The 21,693-nt window shown below is 45.8% G+C and overlaps 2 protein-coding genes across 6 annotated transcripts in view; both read left to right on the forward strand.

Moving 5' to 3' along the window:
• The window catches only part of LOC123767559 (uncharacterized), a 456,074-nt gene that overhangs the window by 51,179 nt on the left and 383,202 nt on the right, over positions 1-21,693 (forward strand). For 2 of the 5 annotated variants that reach the window (XM_045757294.2, XM_045757300.2), the window contains exon 2: positions 4,902-5,022. The exons of 1 other annotated variant lie outside the window; for it this stretch is intronic. The gene's annotated coding sequence lies outside the window, so the exon portion shown is untranslated. Of the gene's footprint in view, positions 1-2,965; positions 3,049-4,901; positions 5,023-21,693 lie in introns of those variants that run through there. 2 more of the 5 variants (XM_045757295.2, XM_045757299.2) reach the window with 2 other exon arrangements.
• On the forward strand, positions 12,116-12,886 carry LOC138355342 (cytochrome c oxidase subunit 3-like). Its single transcript, XM_069310224.1, has one exon. The coding sequence runs from the start codon at positions 12,116-12,118 to the stop codon at positions 12,884-12,886; it is 771 nt and encodes a 256-aa protein (XP_069166325.1).

The raw sequence follows: 21,693 nt of genomic DNA on the forward strand, positions 1-21,693 counted from the left end.
GTGAGAACAACTGGGGGCTTACAGGGTGTAGCTAGTCCATTACTGACGAGGTACTAGAGAGCATGGCTTCTTTCTTCTTGGGACTGATGCCCCAGGACCGCGGGAGTAAGGCTGTATGAGAGGCACCGTGTCAGAAAGCAGCTGTATATCATGTTGCACAAGAGTACATTCTTGAGGAGTGTCATTGAACAGTTTATTATAGGTGGTGATTAATTTTACCATAGAAGCGTTATTATCGGAATTTTGCAGATAAGAATGAAGATCTTTTAAAATGTCAAGATTAGATAACACTGGATCACTATTATTACACCCTGATAGAGATGTGGCGCCAATTTGTCACGAATGGAATATTGATCTGTAAAAGCGGATACAGACAACAACACTGGTTGTAAATTACCTCTATAGGATTTCCGCAAGTTGGTGTAGCAAAGTCGGGTCTTGCGACGCCGATCAGAAGTCTCTAGAAGTAATTGTTGGTTTTGCATTCCTTGGTTCAATAAGGTCCTGAATATTTGCTTTGGATAGATCTAGGGATAGGAAAATATGCAAGTACAAAGTTTCCTACTTTAAATTTTCTTACTTTAGAGTGCTTGTGAAATTATACTTTCATATTACTCTTTGGGTTAACAAATTAGCACAAACAAACTTCTATGTAACCTGATACATGCAGCTCTTGATAAAAATGAGTTCCCTGTTGGGTTATTTGTTGACCTGCGTAAGGCTTTTGACACTGTTAACCCCAAAATCTTCTTCTTAAATTACATCATTATGGAGTCAGAGGACACTCCCTGCAATACCTCAAATCTTACCTTACTGACAGGCTCCAGTATGTTTCTGTGAATAATTCCATTTCTCCCACCCTACCCATCAACATTGGTGTTCCTCAGGGCAGCATACTTGGCCATCTCCTCTTTCTCATATACATTAATGAGCTTCCAAATACCTCTCAACACCTCAAACCAATCTTATTTGCTGACGACACAACCTTCATCTTCTCCAGTCCTGACCCTCTTGCTCTAAATGTCACAGTGAATACAGAACTAAATAAAGTCCATCTTTGGCTAACTTCTGACAAACTCACCCTTAACATTGACAAAACTTTCTATATTTTGTTTGGTAATAAATCCTCAAATCAAATTATTCTAAGAATAAACAATATCCAAATTAGTGACAAAGTAAATTGTAAATTCCTTGGTGTCCTCATCAATAACAACCAGTCTCCGTAGTGTAGTGGTAAGACACTCGCCTGGCGTTCCGCGAGCGCTTAGTCATGGGTTCGTATCTTTCCGGGGAGGATTTACTGGGCGCAAATCCTTAACTGTAGCCTCTGTTTAACTCAACAGTAAAATGTGTACTTGGTTGTAAAAACGATTCTTCGCGGCGGGGATCGTATTCCAGGGACCTGCCCGAAACGCTACGCTTACTTCTGGCTGTACAAGAATGTAACAATTCTTGTACATATCTCAAACAAAAAATAAAAGCTGAATTTCCAGGGACACATTCTAAATATAGCAAACAAAAATTCTTAAACTGTTGCCATTCTTTCAAAGATCAGATATTTTGTGCCTCGCTCTGCCCTGGTGACGCTCTATTACTCTCTCATCTATCCTGATCTCAACTATGGTATTTGTGCTTTGGGTTCTACTACACCAAAAAAAGGAGGCATGACAGCTGAGTGGACAGCGCTTCGAATTCGTAGTCCTGATGTTCCGGGTTCGATCTCTGGTGGAGGCGGAAACAGATGGGAAGAGTTTCTTTTACCATGATGCTCCTATTACCTAGCAGTAAATAGGTACCTGGGAGTAAGACAGCAGCTACGGGCTGCTTTCTGGGGATGTGTAACAAAAAGGAGGCCTGGTCGAGGACCGGGCCACGGGGACGCTAAACCCTGAAATCATCTCAAGATAACCCAAAATCATTTACGTCCTCTAATTACTCAACACAAAGCTGCTATTAGCTATGAGTTTGTTCAAGCTTATGTCTCAGGCTTTTAAGAAACTGAGAGATATTGAGGAGGATCACTGAAGGCGTTAAGAGGTCAGTGAATCTTTGAAAGCTTTAAGAGGACCACGGCACTTACGGCCGTAGAGCATCTCATTAGGAGATACTCCAAGAGATTCATTGGGAATGCTTCTGGAAATAAGCATGAGGAAGTCTAACTGAGTATCTAATTAAGTATCTCAGTAGTGATGCAGAACTTCTTAAGCAAAGATCTTATGGTCTGATGACTACTTTACAGAGATCCTTGTGAAGCAGGATGATATTGGCTATACAAGACTTGAGTGATATTAAATTCATGAAGGATTTTCTTGAACAACTCACTGGTGAAATTGGTTCCACAGTCACTTTGAATTTCTTTTGGGAATCCATATTGAGTAAAAATGTTCACTAAATGTTTAACCATGGTAGTTAGACACATGATGGTGACAGTATACTGATTTTCTGACTTGGATCTTGGTAATGGTCCTTCACAATCAATGATTAATTTAGAAAATGGTTCTGTAGAATCAGGGATTGGTATGAGTGGTGCCTTTGGCATGGGAGCATTAGGCTTACCTGCTGTTTGGCATGTCTGACCAGTATTAAGAAAGGTCTTGACATCTCGTGCCATGCCTGGCCAGAAATAATCATGAAGGAGAACACTATAAGTCTTATTGATGCCATAATGAGACTAGGCAATGAGCTTAATTTAAGATCTCTGATCTGAGTGATGTTGGTACTAACTGATTTACATTTGCCCAGTCATCTTCTGCCTTGCGCTTACTGGGTCTGAATTTACGATACAGCAATTGATCGTCACTGATATAAAATCCTGGAATGGAAACTTTTTTTAATGTGAGCCTGGAAAAAACGAGGATTTTAAAGAAATTTCTGATTGTTGTAACTTACGGAACTCAAACAGGTTTAGATTCAGTGGGAGGCCGTGCAAGTGTTGAGGGACAGCGTCTGCTACTAGTGGTTGCTGGGGCAGCTTGAGAATGGGTCATCACTAAAGCACAGCTGGAGATGACTGCTGGTTCTTGTCACCATAACCTCTTCTTCTGCTGCGTAAGTCATGGCAAGGTTTTCCTCTTCCAAGGCCGATTGACATTCCTGGGGCTTATTGTAGATAACCTTGTTGGTGGAGTCTTGTTGGTTGGCCAAGTCGTTGCCCAGGAGAAGTTGGATTCCTCGCAGGGGTTAAGGTGTTTACCGAATAGTGACTTGGACTTCTCTACTGATGTACGGACAATCTAGGTGAACTGTGGCGAGCGGGTAAAGTGTGGTGGCTGTGAGGTCGGTGATCAGAACGGATTCTCCAGTGTAGGTGACTCAAGGTGTAGCAGTTCTCGGTAACACATCGTAATCTGTTCCTGTGGCAAGAGTACTGATTCGGCAGCAAAGCCATGTCCCTCAAGATACTTAAAGGACTTGTCCATCAGAATCTCTACCGTTGGCAGGTTATCTTAAGTTATCTTGAGATGATTTCGGGGCTTTAGTGTCCCCGCGGCCCGGTCCTCGACCAGGCCTCCACCCCCAGGAAGCAGCCCGTGACAGCTGACTAACACCCAGGTACCTATTTTACTGCTAGGTAACAGGGGCATAGGGTGAAAGAAATTCTGCCCATTGTTTCTCGCCGGCGCCTGGGATCGAACCCAGGACCACAGGATCCCGCGTGCTGTCCGCTCGGGCGATCGGGGAAATAAAAATTACGGGCGCTCGGCCGACCGGCAGAGACAGTTCCTTGGCACACATGTCTGTCAAATAAAGTAAAATCAGTCACGGGAACATTAAATGCAATACAGGCTTATTGTTAGGCTTAGGAGGGTGAGGTTTAGGCTGATGTGGATCAGTGTTGGTTTTATAGTGAAAATTTGGACACTTGTGAATGGTGTGTCCATACGTTTTGTAGTACCCTGTAGTAAACACCTGCAGTGTCTTTTGAGCTTACTTTAGATAGAGAATAGCTAGACCAAGATGGATTACTGGAATTGGAATCAAAAGCTTTATGCATGAGACTATAGATCTGACTGTGCACACTTTCTGAGATTCGTCTCCTCCTTATGTGCAAGATAAGGGCGTACGCGGTTAGGAATACGACGCGTGAATTCTTCTACATGAATGAGATTTATCAAACTATGATATGTATTTATCTGTGTGCTGATTCTAGCCAATTCATAAAATATCTAGTTTTTGTCTGTATGAATTCAAACTATGGTTTATTAATGGTATTTACATAGTCCCTGAAGCGTCGGTGATAACTTTCGGTGGACAGAAGATAAGCCTCAAGGAAAGCTTGTTTTAACACATCGTAGTCAGTCTCGCTGGCAAGAGTACAGATTGTCAAGGCGGCTTTTCCTGTAAGATGAGCTCTGAGAATTAATGTCAGTTGGTTCCTAGGCCACTATAGCTGGGTTCCAAAAGCTTCAAACGATGTAAAAAGTGATTCTACCTCCGTCTCTACAAAAGAGGGCGTCATTTTAATAAAATGTGAAAGGCGAAACGTATTAGTAAGCTGGCTTGAGCTTGCTGTCGCTGTTGGATGTGGGTGGTTTCGATTCCCAACTCTTGACGTAGAAAGTTGAGAGCGGTATCTTCCTTCTCTCGTTCTATGCTGACGTTGTCGTTGACGGTGTAGAGCAGCTTCTCACTTACTCAGTCCTGGCCCTCTTTACTGCTTCCCTATTTAACTGTTTCTAAGTTCCTATACTTTTCCCATGATTTTTCGTCTTCTTCTGTCTTCTTTACACTCTTTGTTGAAGCATGCGTTTGCATGCTTCAACAAAGTCCATTCGTCCACTTCCCTCCACCACCACCACTCTCAGACTCACGACACCGCAGACAGTTTGTGTACCAATAGACTTGCTGTACTATTTACCTAATTTTATTGATATCTTCATATCTTCTCTTTTTCCTTTCAGATATGTGAGAGATGAGACCATATTAGCCTGCTAATGCACTGCAACAAATACACGTATGTTCGTTGAGAATAAGAGTGGCAAGGCAAAGGGCAACACCAAACTAAAGGATCTGAGGGACAAGGTGAGTGCCCAGGGATGACTTAGGGACTGCCAATAGAAAATCTCTGAAATGGGAATCTCTCGGAGCACGGAGGCGGGTCCTGTTTGGCAGCACACAATCCTAAACTTTCTTGATGTAGTATTCTAAACCATTGAATTATCCCAGTGGACCGATTTGCAGTGTTTACACTGAGTAGCTAGTGGGGTAACCCTTCGCCCTGCCGGTACAAATCTTCCAGAAGTCAAAGACTTTATTATGATTTATAGCTTGGGAAACATTTAAGCTTTGTCTCAAACTTGAAGGGTCAGCGCTGTCCCAGCATGCTCAAGGACTTCGTGAAGAATTGTATCCAACATGCAGCACTTACAGTCCCGATGGCGCAGGAGTAAAGCACTTGCCGGGCGCTTCGCGAATGCTTTGTCCTTTGGTTCGTATCCTAGCGGGGGAGAATTGACTGGGGACCAATCGTTAATTGTAGCCTCTGCTCACCCAGCAGTGAGCTGGGTGAGCAGCTCACCCAGCAGTGAATGGGTATCTAGTTGTTAAACAATTTAGCGTGTCGTATTCCGGGGGAAAGAATTACGATTAAAGACCTGCTTGAAACGCTATGCGTGCTATTGGTTTTACAAGACCACTAGCACCTTTTTATTTATATAGATTTAGGTACATTATGTTTTTATCTCCCTCCATCTATGTTAGTGCATAAAATTTCCAGGAACATGTTCCTTCTCCCCTTGTTCTTTACACCTCCTTTCTCCAATGATTTTGTTGGTTTGTCTTTTTGTACCATTTCACAGGCTTGCCTACCCCTATCACCTTGTAGAAAAAATTCTTCATTCCTGCTCTCATTTAAACGAATTGCTTAAAAGAGGTTCAATTTCAGCTTCAGTGCCTTCCGTTGTAAGATCTAATTTTAATGATTATTATTTACCCTTCTCATCATTTTGCAATATCCTAACATTCCTGAGACCTTTTTCCTATTCAGCTACATTTAGGGTGATCCATAAGGGTCGATCCTTACCTTTTTCGTACCTTACAATTTTCCTGCAGTCAAAGACATTATCTTCTGTTACAAGACATTTCACTTGCCCAACAATTTTATCTACTAATTTTACTTCTTCTGTGGCTATTTCTGATCTAGATGTTAAATCCTTTTTTTCCAAGTGAAGATTATTATAAGAACTTACTTAGATCAACTGTGTTTTGCACCAGCTTCAGGTTTGATAAGAGTTACTTTATGACTTCTATTCTAATGTCTGAGCCTTTCTGACGGCTGCAGTTTCTGGCTTCCTTTACTGACATTTCTAATATTTCTTTCTCTCTGGCCACTTGTGCATGTCGTTCTTACACGTTTCTATTCCCTGTGTAACCTCTTCAACCTGTACTGAAAAAAGCTCCTTGAACTGATGAATTTGTTGCCTAACTTATTATATTTCCTCATTTTAGGATTTAACTACTGTGTTGGGGATACAGAATCGGTATGTGTTGGGGATGATGTATGTTGGGGAAGTGGGGAGGGTGTGTGTTTACTAGTTGTGTTTTTGCGGGGGTTGAGCTTTGCTCTTTCGGCCCGCCTCTCAACTGTCAATCAACTGTTTACTAACTACTTTTTTTTTCCACACCACACACACACACACCCCAGGAAGCAGCCAGTGAAAGCTGACTAACTCCCAGGTACCTATTTACTGCTAGGTAACAGGGGCACTTAGGGTGAAAGAAACTTTGCCCATTTGTTTCTGCCTCGTGCGGGAATCGAACCCGCGCCACAGAATTACGAGTCCTGCGCGCTATCCACCAGGCTACGAGGCCCCTTAGTGTGTGTCTGTGTTGGGGGTGTGGGGGAGGGTGTGTGTGTTGGTGAGTGGGGAGGGGTGTGTGTGTGTTGGGGATGTGAGGAGGGTGTGTGTTAGGGATGTGGGGAGGGAGTGTGTGTTGGGGGTGTGTGTTGGGGTGTGTGTGTTGGGGGTGTTGGGAGGGTGTGTGTGTTGGGAGTGTGGGGAGCGTGTGTGTTCGGGATGTGGGGAGGGTGTGTGTGTTGGAGGGTGTTGGGAGGGTGTGTGTTGGGGATGTGGGGAGGGTGTGTGTGTTGGAGGGTGTTGGGAGGGTGTGTGTTGGGGATGTGGGGAGGGTGTGTGTGTTGGGGATGTGGGGAGGGTGTGTGTTAGGGATGTAAGGAGGGTGTGTAAGGGATGTGGGGAGGGGTGCTTGTGTTTGAGATGTGGGAAGGGAGTGTGTGTGTTGGGGATGTGGGGAGGTGGTGTGTTGGGGATGTGGGGAGGGTGTGTGTGTTGGGGATGTGGGGAGGGTGTGTGTGTTGGGGATGTTGAGAAGGTGTGTGTGTTGGGGGTGTGGGGAGGGTGTGTGTGTGTTGGTGGTGTGGGGAGGGTGTGTGTGTTGGGGGTGTGGGGAGAGTGTGTGTGTTGGCGATGTGGGGAGGGTGTGTGTTGGGGATGTGGGGAGGGTGTGTGTGTTTGGGATATGGGGAGGGTGTATGTGTGTTGGGGGTGTCGGGAGGGTGTGTGTGTTGGGGATATGGGGAGGGTGTATGTGTGTTGGGGGTGTCGGGAGGGTGTGTGTGTGTGTTGGGGTTGTGGGGAGGGCGTGTGTGTTGGGGGTGTGGAGAGGGTATGTGTGTAGGGGATGTGGGGAGGGTGTGTGTGTTGGAGATGTGGGGAGGGTGTGTGTGTTGGGGATGAGGGGAGGGTGTGTGTGTAGGGGGTGTAGGGAGGGTGTGTGTGTAGGGGGTGGGGGGAGGGTGTGTGTGTTGGGTATGTGGGGAGGGTGTGTGTGTTGGGGATGTGGGGAGGGTGTGTGTGTTGGGGATGTGGGGAGGGTGTGTGTGTAGGGGATGTGGGGAGGGTGTGTGTGTTGGGGATGTGGGGAGGGTGTGTGTGTTGGGGATGTGGGGAGGGTGTGTGTGTTGGGGATGTGGGGAGGATGTGTATGTTGGGGATGTGGGGAGGGTGTGTGTGTGTTGGGGATGTGGGGAGGGTGTGTGTGTGTTGGGGATGTGGGGAGGGTGTGTGTGTGTGTTGGGGATGTGGGGAGGGTGTGTGTGTGTGTTGGGGATGTGGGGAGGGTGTGTGTGTTGGGGGTGTGAGGAGGGTGTGTGTGTAGGGGATGTGGGGAGGGTGTGTGTGTTGGGGATGTGGGAGGGTGTGTGTACTCACCTAATTGTGCTTGCGGGGTTGAGCTCTGGCTCTTTGGTCCCGCCTCTCAACCGTCAATCAACTGGTGTACAGATTCCTGAGCCTATTGGGCTCTATCATATCTACATTTGAAACTGTGTATGGAGTCAGCCTCCACCACATCACTTCCTAATGCATTCCATTTACTAACTACTCTGACACTGAAAAAGTTCTTTCTAACGTCTCTGTGGCTCATTTGGGTACTCAGCTTCCACCTGTGTCCCCTTGTTCGCGTCCCACCAGTGTTGAATAGTTCATCCTTGTTTACCCGGTCGATTCCCCTGAGGATTTTGTAGGTTGTGATCATGTCCCCCTTTACTCTTCTGTCTTCCAGTGTCGTAAGGTGCATTTCCCGCAGCCTTTCCTCATAACTCATGCCTCTTAGTTCTGGGACTAGTCTAGTAGTCTAGTCCTTTCGACTTTTTCCAGCTTCGTCTTGTGCTTGACAAGGTACGGGCTCCATGCTGGGGCCGCATACTCCAGGATTGGTCTTACATATGTGGTGTACAAGATTCTGAATGATTCCTTACACAGGTTCCTGAACGCCGTTCTGATGTTAGCCAGCCTCGCATATGCCGCAGACGTTATTCTCTTTATGTGGGCTTCAGGAGACAGGTTTGGTGTGATATCAACTCCTAGATCTTTCTCTCTGTCTGTTTCATTAAGTACTTCATCTCCTATTCTGTATCCTGTGTCTGGCCTCCTGTTTCCACTGCCTAGTTTCATTACTTTGCATTTACTCGGGTTGAACTTCAACAGCCATTTGTTGGACCATTCACTCAGTCTATCCAGGTCATCTTGTAGCCTCCTACTATCATCCTCAGTTTCAATCCTCCTCATAATTTTTGCATCGTCGGCAAACATTGAGAGGAACGAATCTATACCCTCTGGGAGATCATTTACATATACCAGAAACAGTATAGGTCCAAGGACTGACCCCTGCGGGACTCCACTTGTGACGTCTCGTCAATCTGAGACCTCACCCCTCACACAGACTCGTTGTCTCCTGTTGCTTAGGTACTCCTCTATCCACCGGAGTACCTTCCCTCTCACTCCAGCCTGCATCTCCAACTTTCGCACTAGTAGTGTGTGTGTAGGGGATGTGGGGAGGGTGTGTGTGTTGGGGATGTGGGGAGGGTGTGTGTGTTGGGGATGTGGGGAGCGTGTGTGTTGGGGATGTGCGGAGGGTGTGTGTGTTGAGGATGTGGGGAGGGTGTGTGTGTTGGGGGTGTGGGGAGGGTGTGTGTGTTGGAGATGTGCGGAGGGTGTGTGTTGGGGGTGTGGGGTGGGTGTGTGTTGGGGATGTGGGGAGGGTGTGTGTGTTGGGGGTGTGGGGAGCGTGTGTGTTGGGGGTGTGAGGAGGGTGTGTGTGTTGAGGATGTGGGGAGGGTGTGTGTGTTAGGGGTGTGGGGAGGGTGTGTGTGTTGGGGATGTGCGGAGGGTGTGTGTTGGGGGTGTGGGGCGGGTGTGTGTTGGGGATGTGGGGAGGGTGTGTGTGTTGGGGGTGTGGGGAGGGTGTGTGTGTTATGGATGTGGGGAGGGTGTATGTGTGTTTGGGATGTGGGGAAGGTATGTGTGTTGGGGGTGTGGGGAGGGTGTGTGTTGGGGGTGTGAGGAGGGTGTGTGTGTTGGGGATGTGGGGAGGGTGTGTGTTGGGGGTGTGGGGAGGGTGTGTGTGTTGGGGATGTGCGGAGGGTGTGTGTTGGGGGTGGGGTGAGGGTGTATGTGTTGGGGATGTGGGGAGGGTGTGTTTTGGAGGTAGGGGGCGGTTGTGTGTGTTGGGGTTGTGGAGAGGGTGTGTGTGTTGGGGATGTGGGGAGGGTGTGTGTGTTGGGGATGTCGGGAGGGTGTGTGTGTTGGGGATGTGGGGAGGGTGTGTGTTGGGGGTGTGGGGAGGGTGTGTGTGTTGGCGATGTGGGAAGGGTGTGTGTGTTGGGGGTGTGGGGTGGGTGTGTGTTGGGGATGTGGGGAGGGGGTGTGTGTGTTGGGGGTGTGGGGCAAGTGTGTGTGTTGGGGATGTGGGGAGGGTGTGTGTGTTGGGGGTGTGGGGCAAGTGTGTGTGTTGGGGATGTGGGGGGGGTGTGTGTTGGGGGTGTGGGGTGGGTGTGTGTTGGGGATGTGGGGAGGGTGTGTGTGTTGGGGATGTGGGGAGGGTGTGTGTTGGGGGTGTGGGGAGGGTGTGTGTGTTGGCGATGTGGGAAGGGTGTGTGTGTTGGGGGTGTGGGGTGGGTGTGTGTTGGGGATGTGGGGAGGGGGTGTGTGTGTTGGGGGTGTGGGGCAAGTGTGTGTGTTGGGGATGTGGGGGGGTGTGTGTTGGGGGTGTGGGGTGGGTGTGTGTTGGGGATGTGGGGAGGGTGTGTGTGTTGGGGATGTGGGGAGGGTGTGTGTGTTGGGAGTGTGGGGAGGGAGTGTGTGTTGGGAGTGAGGGGAGGGTGTGTGTGTTGGGGGTGTGGGTAGGGTGTGTGTGTTGGGAGTGAGGGGAGGGTGTGTGTGTTGGGAGTGAGGGGAGGGTGTGTGTGTTGGGGGTGTGGGGAGGGTGTGTGTGTTGGGAGTGTGGGGAGGGTGTGTGTGTTGGGGGTGAGGGGAGGGTGTGTGTGTTGGGAGTGAGGGGAGGGTGTGTGTTGGGGGTGTGGGGAGGGTGTGTGTGTTGGGAGTGAGGGGAGCGTGTGTGTGTTGGGGATGTGGGGAGGGTGTGTGTGTTGGGGGTGTGGGGAGGGTGTGTGTGTTGGGGGTGTGGGGTGGGTGTGTGTGTTGGGGATGGTAGATGGATAGACTTCTTATCGAAAATAGGTTGCAGCAGTGTTTAGGAGTTCTTATGGGGAAAATTCGTCTCTTATGTCTTAAGAAATAGTTATGAGGAAAATATTTTATGCGGTGTTAAGGAATTGTTATTGAGAAAGATCCTCGCTTTCGTCTTAAGGAACTTTTATAAGGAAAATTCGTCACTGAGGTTTGTTAAATTCCTCGCTGAGGTGTTAAAGAAATAATATGGAGAGATATAGTCTGAGGTGTACTACCTATTTTGGGGTAAATTGTAGTCAGAAGTGGACCATTTTCACCGGATATGTTATTTAGAAGTGTATGAAGTAATTAACAATGTCAGTTGTTAGTTCCTTTACCAAGCTCTATAAGTTCATAAATATAGTTTCCTTCCAATCAACATAATTTTTAAATATTTAAGAATGTAGTTATTTCCGGCGTTGTAAAATAGAACAATTCAGCTATCGAGCTCTGGCTCTTGTCCTCCGCCTTAGTTCAATGTTCACCATACTTAGTTATTTCAGAACAACAGACCAGCTCTCAGCCATCACATTTCTCACAGTAAACATGTTTCTCTGATCAAAGTACATACTCTCTCGAGAAGCCAGGTGTCTCTACCCCTTTCCGGCCTCTCTCACCATTGAGATATTCGCCCATCACCAAGCAAAATCATTCCCTCTCTCACGCTTATCGCTGTAGGTAGACGTAAACAAACCTTACCCTCAATTCAGATATCAGAGCGTACATGTGTAAATACACAGGCAGGAGGCGTTACAGGACTTATCATTGTGATAACTGACAGCTCGCACCGAATGAAATAATTATCACTCCTCTCCCCTCCCTCACTCTCACTACCTCCCTCACCTCTCAGTTTCCCCTGTGCCCATTTCTTCCCCCTCACACCCTCCGAACTCCCCCACATCTCACCCTCTCACTTCCTCCCTCTTTTGCTTAATTTCAGAGCTATTTACCACAAAACATAATAATAATAAATCACTCAATAAGCCCTCTTTGTATTTTTACTCATAGTCCTAAGAGGTAGAAATATTACGGGCATGTTCTCCACATGCTTTCTGTGTTCTCCACATGCTTTCTGTGTTCTCCACATGCTTTCTGTGTTCTTCACATGCTTTCTGTGTTCTTCACATGCTTTCTGTGTTCTCCACATGCTTTCTGTGTTCTCCACATGCTTTCTGTGTTCTTCACATGCTTTCTGTGTTCTTCACATGCTTTCTGTGTTCTTCACATGCTTTCTGTGTTCTCCACATGCTTTCTGTGTTCTTCACATGCTTTCTGTGTTCTTCACATGCTTTCTGTGTTCTTCACATGCTTTCTGTGTTCTTCACATGCTTTCTGTGTTCTTCACATGCTTTCTGTGTTCTTCACATGCTTTCTGTGTTCTTCACATGCTTTCTGTGTTCTTCACATGCTTTCTGTGTTCTTCACATGCTTTCTGTGTTCTTCACATGCTTTCTGTGTTCTTCACATGCTTTCTGTGTTCTTCACATGCTTTCTGTGTTCTTCACATGCTTTCTGTGTTCTTCACATGCTTTCTGTGTTCTTCACATGCTTTCTGTGTTCTTCACATGCTTTCTGTGTTCTTCACATGCTTTCTGTGTTCTTCACATGCTTTCTGTGTTCTTCACATGCTTTCTGTGTTCTTCACATGCTTTCTGTGTTCTTCACATGCTTTCTGTGTTCTTCACATGCTTTCTGTGTTCTTCACATGCTTTCTGTGTTCTTCACATGCTTTCTGTGTTCTTCACATGCTTTCTGTGTTCTTCACATGCTTTCTGTGTTCTTCACATGCTTTCTGTGTTCTTCACATGCTTTCTGTGTTCTTCACATGCTTTCTGTGTTCTTCACATGCTTTCTGTGTTCTCCACATGCTTTCTGTGTTCTTCACATGCTCTTACATGTTCTCTGTGTTTCTTTAAACCAAAATGTATAATTACTTCAGTTACACCTTTGCTTACTCTTGTCTTGTTCTCTGAATGTTCACAGCATGTTCTCAGCTAGTTCAATTAATGTTCTCCACATGTTGTCTGTATCCATAACATGATCTTACATATTCTCTGTATATTTTAGAACAAAATGTGCAAATGTTTCTGGTACATCTTTGTGCAGTAACTAGTTCTTTGTTATATATGAACAACCCACTGTTCTGTCCACAGTGTCTTCATATAATGTTAGGGAAATTTAATTAATAGCATAACATATTGATTGGCTTGCAAATTTATTTATCTATTTACAAATTACTTACTTTTATTTTAAATTTTTAGTTATTTTCAAATTGTTTAGTCATTTACAAATTATTTACTTACTTGCAGATTTTATCAGTAAAAATTTTACTGATTTATATACTTATTTGTAAAACTGTCAACGTATTTCTTTTATGAACTTAATATTTCTTACTGACACTGCTCTTACCTATGGACACTCTTTATGCTCTAACAGATTTATAAAAAAACAACCTTTATTTACCATTTGTTAACTAAATCACTCTTCATTCATCTGAAAATAGTCTAGTGTTTTCTTCGCATTCTGTCTTAACTATAGTCTAGTGTATTGTGTTTGTATCCTTTCTTAACTATAGTCTAGTGTATTGTGTTTGTATCCTTTCTTAACTATAGTCTAGTGTATTGTGTTTGTATCCTTTCTTAACTATAGTCTAGTGTATTGTGTTTGTATCCTTTCTTAACTAGTCTAGTGTATTGTGTTTGTATCCTTTCTTAACTATAGTCTAGTGTATTGTGTTTGTATCCTTTATTAACTAGTCTTCACATCGTCTTTCAGTATCGTCTTCACATTCTTTCCTAACTATTGTCGAGTGTATGAGCTTCACATTCTTTCTTAACTACAGTCCGGTATATCGTCTTCACATGCTTTCTTAACAATGGTCCAGTGCATCGTCTTCGCATCCTTTCTTAACTATAATCTTGTGTATCATCTTCGCATCCTTTCTTAACTATAATCTTGTGTATCATCTTCGCATCCTTTCTTAACTATAGTCTTGTGTATCATCTTCGCATCCTTTCTTAACTAAAATAACTTCTTTTAATCGAAAAATAGTATAAGGTAATCTGTCATAACGTTTCTTAACTAACATTATACTTCGTGAAGATAGAAAATAGTCAAAGGTAACTTTTTTCATAACATTTCTATGCTAAAGTTACTCTCTGAGACATCATTGAGCGTCAAAGGATATTCTCCGAGCCATCAAGGATATTCCCAAACACACCTTCGAGCATCAGTATATGCTCTCTAAGTCATCTTCGCGCATCAAAGGACATCGTTCATTAAAAGAATCTCTCCAAGATATCCTCACACATTAAAATACACTCTCCTGATGAATTTATATAACAAGGAGACTCCGAGACTTCTTTGTGTAACAAATGAACGCTTCAAGTCATCTTCTCGTATTAAAAGACACTTTCCATGATGTATTTATGTAACACGGTTACTTGAAGAGACATCAAGCATATTCTCCAAGACATCTTCAAGCAATAAAGGTTACTTCCCAAGGCATCAAGGATGCCGTTATTCATCAAAGTGTACTTTTGGTTTACGGTAGACAGAGAAAGGGAACCCAGACACAGAACTGTGAACATGAACATCAAGAAAAGGAAGGAGGGAATTAGATTCCCACTCAACTTTGAAATGGATAGAAGGAGCCAGATTGTTAAGAGAGGCGAGGAAAGGCTGGAAAAGATTAAGGTCATGAGGCCATAAAGCAAAAATGTCATCAACATATCGAAGCCAGAGAGAGGGACGAGTATCAATAAAAGGAAGAAGAACAGTTTCGAAGTATTCCATGTAGAGATTAGCAAGAACAGGGGAGAGAGGGGAACCCATAGCGACGCCGAAAGTTTGAGTGTAATATTTACCGTTGAAAGAGAAAGAGTTAGAGTCAACACAGAGTCTAATGAGATCGAGGAAAACGTCAGTGGGAAGTGGGAGAGGAAGGAGGCCCTCTGACGCCTTCTGTCTAAGGAAAGAGAGAACGTCATCGAGCGGAACATTAGTGAACAGAGAGTCGACATCAAGACTAAGCATCTTACAAGAGGGTTGCATGCGCAGTCTTTCTATGAAGTCTTGAGAGTGACGAAGGTGGGCAGGGGAAAAAGTGCCAAGGTAAGGTGTCAGAATTTTAGCGAGCCAGGAGGCAAGAGGATAGCTGACAGAGCCCCGTGAATAAGTGATAGGACGAAGAGGAACACCAGGTTTATGAGTCTTAGGAAGACCGTAGAAATAAGGAAGAGAAGGGCAGATGACACGGAAACGTTTAATGAGATCAAAGTCAGGAGGGCAAAGACTAGAGAGCTGTCTTAGTTTGCGGATAAAGGAAGTTTTGAGGCGATCCAAAGGGTTAGAAGTCAGAGGAGCATAAGTGCGAGAGTCAGAGAGCAAGACATCTGCTTTTCGGAGATAGTCCTCACGGTCAAGGACGACCACCGAATTGCCTTTGTCGGAAGGAAGGATAAGAATAGAGTTGTTAGATTTCAGGGAGGCAAGGGCAAGCTGGAAGCGACGAGGAAGGTGGTGATTCTTAGAAAACAAGCTGTCAAGAACGGGGATAAGGGCCCCTCTAAAGGCAGACAGGTCCGAAAGAGTACTAGAGTTAGAATTGACAAACCTGTCAAAGGAACTAATGAGATCAATGCCACAGCGTGGGCCAGGAGAAGTAGCAAAAGACAGACCAAGACCATGAAGTTCTTGCTGGTGCTTAGAAAGAGAGATAGATAGAGCTCAGTAGGCTCAGGAAGCTGTACACAGTTGATTGACGGTTGAGAGGCGGGACCAAAGAGCCAAAGATCATCCCCCGCAAGCTCAACTAGGTGAGTACATATAGGTGAGTACACACACACACACACACACACACACACACACACACACACACACACACACACACACACACACACACACACACACACACACACACACACACACACACACACACACACACACACATACACACACACACACTCTCACACACAGGGGGGCCTGATAGCCTGGTGGATAGCGCGCAGTACTCGTAATTCTGTGGCGCGGGTTCGACTCCCGCACCAGGCAGAAATAAATGGGCAAAGTTTCTTTCACCCTGAATGCCCCTGTTACCTAGCAGTAAATAGGTACCTGGGAGTTAGTCAGCTGTCACGGGTTGCTTCCTGGTGTGTGTGTGTGTGTGTGTGTGTGTGTATGTGTGTGTGTGTGTGTGTGTGTGTGTGTGTGTGTGTGTGTGTGTGTGTGTGTGTGTGTGTGTACTCACCTAATTGTGCTTGCGGTGGTTGAGCTTTGGCTCTTTGGTCCCGCCTTTCAACCGTCAATCAACTGGTGTACAGATTCCTGAGCCTACTGGGCTCTATCATATCTACATTTGAAACTGTGTATGGAGTCAGCCTCCACCACATCACTTCCTAGTGCATTCCATTTACTAACTACTCTGACACTGAAAAGGTCTTTCTAATGTCTCTGTGGCTCATTTGGGTACTCAGCTTCCACCTGTGTCCCCTTGTTCGCGTCCCTCCAGTGTTGAATAGTTCATCCTTGTTTACCCGGTCGATTCCCCTGAGGATTTTGTAGGTTGTGATCATGTCCCCCCTTACTCTTCTGTCTTCCAGTGTCGTAAGGTGCATTACCCGCAGCCTTTCCTCATAACTCATGCCTCTTAGTTCTGGGACTAGTCTAGTAGTCTAGTCCTTTCGACTTTTTCCAGCTTCGTCTTGTGCTTGACAAGGTACGGGCTCCATGCTGGGGCCGCATACTCCAGGATTGGTCTTACATATGTGGTGTACAAGATTCTGAATGATTCCTTACACAGGTTCCTGAACGCCGTTCTGATGTTAGCCAGCCTCGCATATGCCGCAGACGTTATTCTCTTTATGTGGGCTTCAGGAGACAGGTTTGGTGTGATATCAACTCCTAGATCTTTCTCTCTGTCTGTTTCATTAAGTACTTCATCTCCTATTCTGTATCCTGTGTCTGGCCTCCTGTTTCCACTGCCTAGTTTCATTACTTTGCATTTACTCGGGTTGAACTCCAACAGCCATTTGTTGGACCATTCACTCAGTCTATCCAGGTCATCTTGTAGCCTCCTACTATCATCCTCTGTTTCAATCCTCCTCATAATTTTTTGCATCGTCGGCAAACATTGAGAGGAACGAATCTATACCCTCTGGGAGATCATTTACATATACCAGAAACAGTATAGGTGCAAAGACTGACCCCTGCGGGACTCCACTTGTAACGTCTCGCCAATCTGAGACCTCACCCCTCACACAGACTCGTTGTCTCCTGTTACTTAGGTACTCCTCTATCCACCGGAGTACCTTTCCTTTCACTCCAGCCTGCATCTCCAACTTTCGAACTAGCCTCTTGTGTGGCACTGTATCAAAGGCTTTCTGACAATCCAAAAATATGCAGTCTGCCCACCCTTCTCTTTCTTGCCTTATTTTTGTTGCCTGGTCGTAGAATTCAATTAACCCTGTGAGGCAGGACCTGCCATACCTGAACCTATGTTGATGCTGTGTTACAAAGTTCCTTCGCTCCAGATGCTCCACTAGTTTTTTTCGCACAATCTTCTCCATCAGCTTGCATGGTATGCAGGTTAGGGACACTCGCCTGTAGTTCAGTGCCTCCTGTCTATCCCCTTTCTTGTATATCGGGACTACGTTAGCTGCTTTCCAAATATCTGGCAGTTCCCCTGTTGCCATTGATTTGTTACACACTATGGAGAGTGGTAGGCACAGTTCTCTTGCTCCTTCCTTTAGAACCCAAGGGAAGATTCCATCTGGGCCTATAGCCTTTGTCACATCCAACTCTAGTAAACACTTCCTTACTTCCCCGCTGGTAATCTCAAAGTCTTCCAGTGGTTCCTGATTAGCTATTCCCTCTCTTACCTCTGGAATTTCTCCTTTCTCTAAGGTGAAGACCTCCTGGAATTTCTTATTCAATTCCTCACACACTTCCTTGTCGTTTGTAGTGAATCCTTCCGCCCCTATCCTTAATTTCATAACCTGTTCCTTTACTGTTGTTTTTCTCCTGATGTGGCTATGCAACAATTTAGGCTGAGTCTTTGCCTTGCTTGCGATGTCATTTTCGTATTGTCTTTCTGCCTCTCTTCTCATCCTGACATATTCATTCCTGGCATTCTGGTATCTTTCTCTGCTCTCCAGTGTCCTGTTATTCCTATAGTTTCTCCATGCCCTTTTACTTTGCTGCTTAGCTAGCCTACATCTCTGATTAAACCATGGATTTCTCATTTTCATTTCTCTGTTTTCCTTTTGGACTGGGACAAACTTGTTTGCTGCGTCCTTGCACTTCTGCGTGATGTAATCCATCATATCTTGGGCCGTCTTTCCCCTAGGTGAGTTTGAAGAGATGTCCTTATAACGGGGTTGGTCGCCTGTCCTCTCCTCTCTCTGGTATCAATGTTGTCTCCACTTGCTACTGTTGTCTCCACGTGCTACTGTTGTCTCCACGTGCTACTGTTGTCTCCACGTGCTACTGTTGTCTCCACGTGCTACTGTTGTCTCCACGTGCTACTGTTGTCTCCACGTGCTACTGTTGTCTCCACGTGCTACTGTTGTCTCCACGTGCTACTGTTGTCTCCACGTGCTACTGTTGTCTCCACGTGCTACTGTTGTCTCCACGTGCTACTGTTGTCTCCACGTGCTACTGTTGTCTCCACGTGCTACTGTTGTCTCCACGTGCTACTGTTGTCTCCACGTGCTACTGTTGTCTCCACGTGCTACTGTTGTCTCCACGTGCTACTGTTGTCTCCACGTGCTACTGTTGTCTCCACGTGCTACTGTTGTCTCCACGTGCTACTGTTGTCTCCACGTGCTACTGTTGTCTCCACGTGCTACTGTTGTCTCCACGTGCTACTGTTGTCTCCACGTGCTACTGTTGTCTCCACGTGCTACTGTTGTCTCCACGTGCTCCTGGTAACATTCGTTCCTATCTTCCTCACTGGTCGTCACCACTATGTGCACTTAGTATATGATCCTAAACGGTGCACACACTTCAGGGGATCAATCACTATGTATGCTACAATCCGCTTCACAACACATCACTCAGCAAGCAAATCGTAGGTCCTGCTAGGCTGGGTGGCTAGGCTGACCCATCGGTACACACTGATCTTGCCATTCGGTACACACTGATCTTGCCATTCGACCTTATTTTTGCTTTCTTAATTGCTCTACCGCTGTAGGAGCTCACTATACACTTGATCACTGCGTTTGCGTACACTTCTGTGACAAAAAACTATGTTTCTTGTCTCGGTAACACTTCAATGTCTCGAGATAATTGATGTTATTCGCGGACCCTACGGACACCACGTGTGACTCTCTCCAGAACTGCGAAATATGTGTGTGTGTACTCACCTAGTTGTACTCACCTAGTTGTGCTTGCGGGGGTTGAGCTCTGGCTCTTTGGTCCCGCCTCTCAACCGTGTGTGTGTGTGAGTGTGTGTGTGTGTGTGTACTCACCTAGTTGTACTCACCTAGTTGTGTTTGCGGGGGTTGAGCTCTGGCTCTTTGGTCCCGCCTCTCAACCGTCAATCAACAGGTGTACAGATTCCTGAGCCTATCGGGCTCTGTCATATCTACACTTGAAACTGTGTATGGAGTCAGCCTCCACCACATCACCCCCTAATGCATTCCATTTGTCAACCACTCTGACACTAAAAAAGTTCTTTCTAATATCTCTGTGGCTCATTTGGGCACTCAGTTTCCACCTGTGTCCCCTTGTGCGTGTTCCCCTTGTGTTAAATAGACTGTCTTTATCTACCCTATCAATCCCCTTCAGAATCTTGAATGTGGTGATCATGTCCCCCCTAACTCTTCTGTCTTCCAGCGAAGTGAGGTTTAATTCCCGTAGTCTCTCCTCGTAGCTCATACCCCTCAGCTCGGGTACTAGTCTGGTGGCAAACCTTTGAACCTTTTCCAGTTTAGTCTTATCCTTGACTAGATATGGACTCCATGCTGGGGCTGCATACTCCAGGATTGGCCTGACATATGTGGTATATAAAGTTCTGAATGATTCTTTACACAAGTTTCTGAATGCCGTTCGTATGTTGGCCAGCCTGGCATATGCCGCTGATGTTATCCGCTTGATATGTGCTGCAGGAGACAGGTCTGGCGTGATATCAACCCCCAAGTCTTTTTCCTTCTCTGACTCCTGAAGAATTTCCTCTCCCAGATGATACCTTGTAACTGGCCTCCTGCTCCCTACACCTATCTTCATTACAATACATTTGGTTGGGTTAAACTCTAACAACCATTTGTTCGACCATTCCTTCAGCTTGTCTAGGTCTTCTTGAAGCCTCAAACAGTCCTCTTCTGTTTTAATCCTTCTCATAATTTTAGCATCGTCCGCAAACATTGAGAGAAATGAATCGATACCTTCCGGGAGATCATTTACATATATCAGAAACAAGATAGGACCGAGTACAGAGCCCTGTGGGACTCCACTGGTGACTTCACGCCAATCGGAGGTCTCACCCCTCACCGTAACTCTGCTTCCTATTGCTTAGATACTCCCTTATCCACTGGAGCACCTTACCAGCTACACCTGCCTGTCTCTCCAGCTTATGTACCAGCCTCTTATGCGGTACTGTGTCAAAGGCTTTCCGACAATCCAAGAAAATGCAGTCCGCCCAGCCCTCTCTTTCTTGCTTAATCTGTGTCACCTGATCGTAGAATTCTATCAAGCCTGTAAGGCTCCCTGAATCCATGTTGGCGATTTGTCACGAAGTCCCTTCTCTCCAGATGTGTTACCAGGTTTTTTCTCACGATCTTCTTCATCACCTTGCATGGTGTACAAGTCAAGGACACTGGCCTGTAGTTCAGTGCCTCTTGTCTGTCGCCCTTTTTGTATATTGGGACCACATTCGCTGTCTTCCATATTTCTGGTAGGTCTCCCGTCTCTAGTGACTTACTATACACTATGGAGAGTGGCAAGCAAAGTGCCTCTGCACACTCTTTCAGTACCCATGGTGAGATCCCATCTGGACCAACAGCCTTTCTAACATCCAGATCCAGCAGGTGTCTCTTGACCTCCTCTCTCGTAATTTCGAACTCCTCCAAGGCCGCCTGGTTTACCTCCCTTTCTCCTAGCACAGTGACCTCACCCTGTTCTATTGTGAAGACCTCCTGGAACCTCTTCTTGAGTTCCTCACACACCTCTCTGTCATTCTCTGTATACCTGTCCTCGCCTGTTCTAAGTTTCAATACCTGTTCTTTCACTGTTGTTTTCCTTCTGATGTGACTGTGGAGTAGCTTTGGTTCCGTCTTGGCTTTGTTTGCTATATCATTTTCAAAATTTTTCTCTGCTTCTCTTCTCACCCTGACGTACTCATTCCTGGTTCTCTGGTATCTCTCTTTGCTTTCTGGTGTTCTGTTATTCCGGAAGTTCCTCCACGCTTTTTTGTTCAGTTTCTTCGCTTCCATACATGCCCTATTATACCATGGATTCTTCTGTTGCTTCTCGGATTTTTCCCTTTGAGCCGGGATGAACCTGTTTACTGCCTCCTGACACTTTTGGGTAACATAGTCCATCATACCCTGTACAGACTTGTCTCTGAGGTCTGTGTCCCAAGGTATTTCACTTAGGAAACTTCTCATCTGTTCATAATTCCCCTTTCGGTATGCCAGCCTTTTGATTCCTAGTTCTTTTTTGGGGGAGATAAGTCCTAGTTCTACCAGGTACTCAAAGTTCAATACACTGTGGTCACTCATTCCCA

Source organism: Procambarus clarkii, chromosome 67 (genome assembly GCF_040958095.1).
Source record: "Procambarus clarkii isolate CNS0578487 chromosome 67, FALCON_Pclarkii_2.0, whole genome shotgun sequence".
Lineage (NCBI taxonomy): Eukaryota > Metazoa > Arthropoda > Malacostraca > Decapoda > Cambaridae > Procambarus > Procambarus clarkii.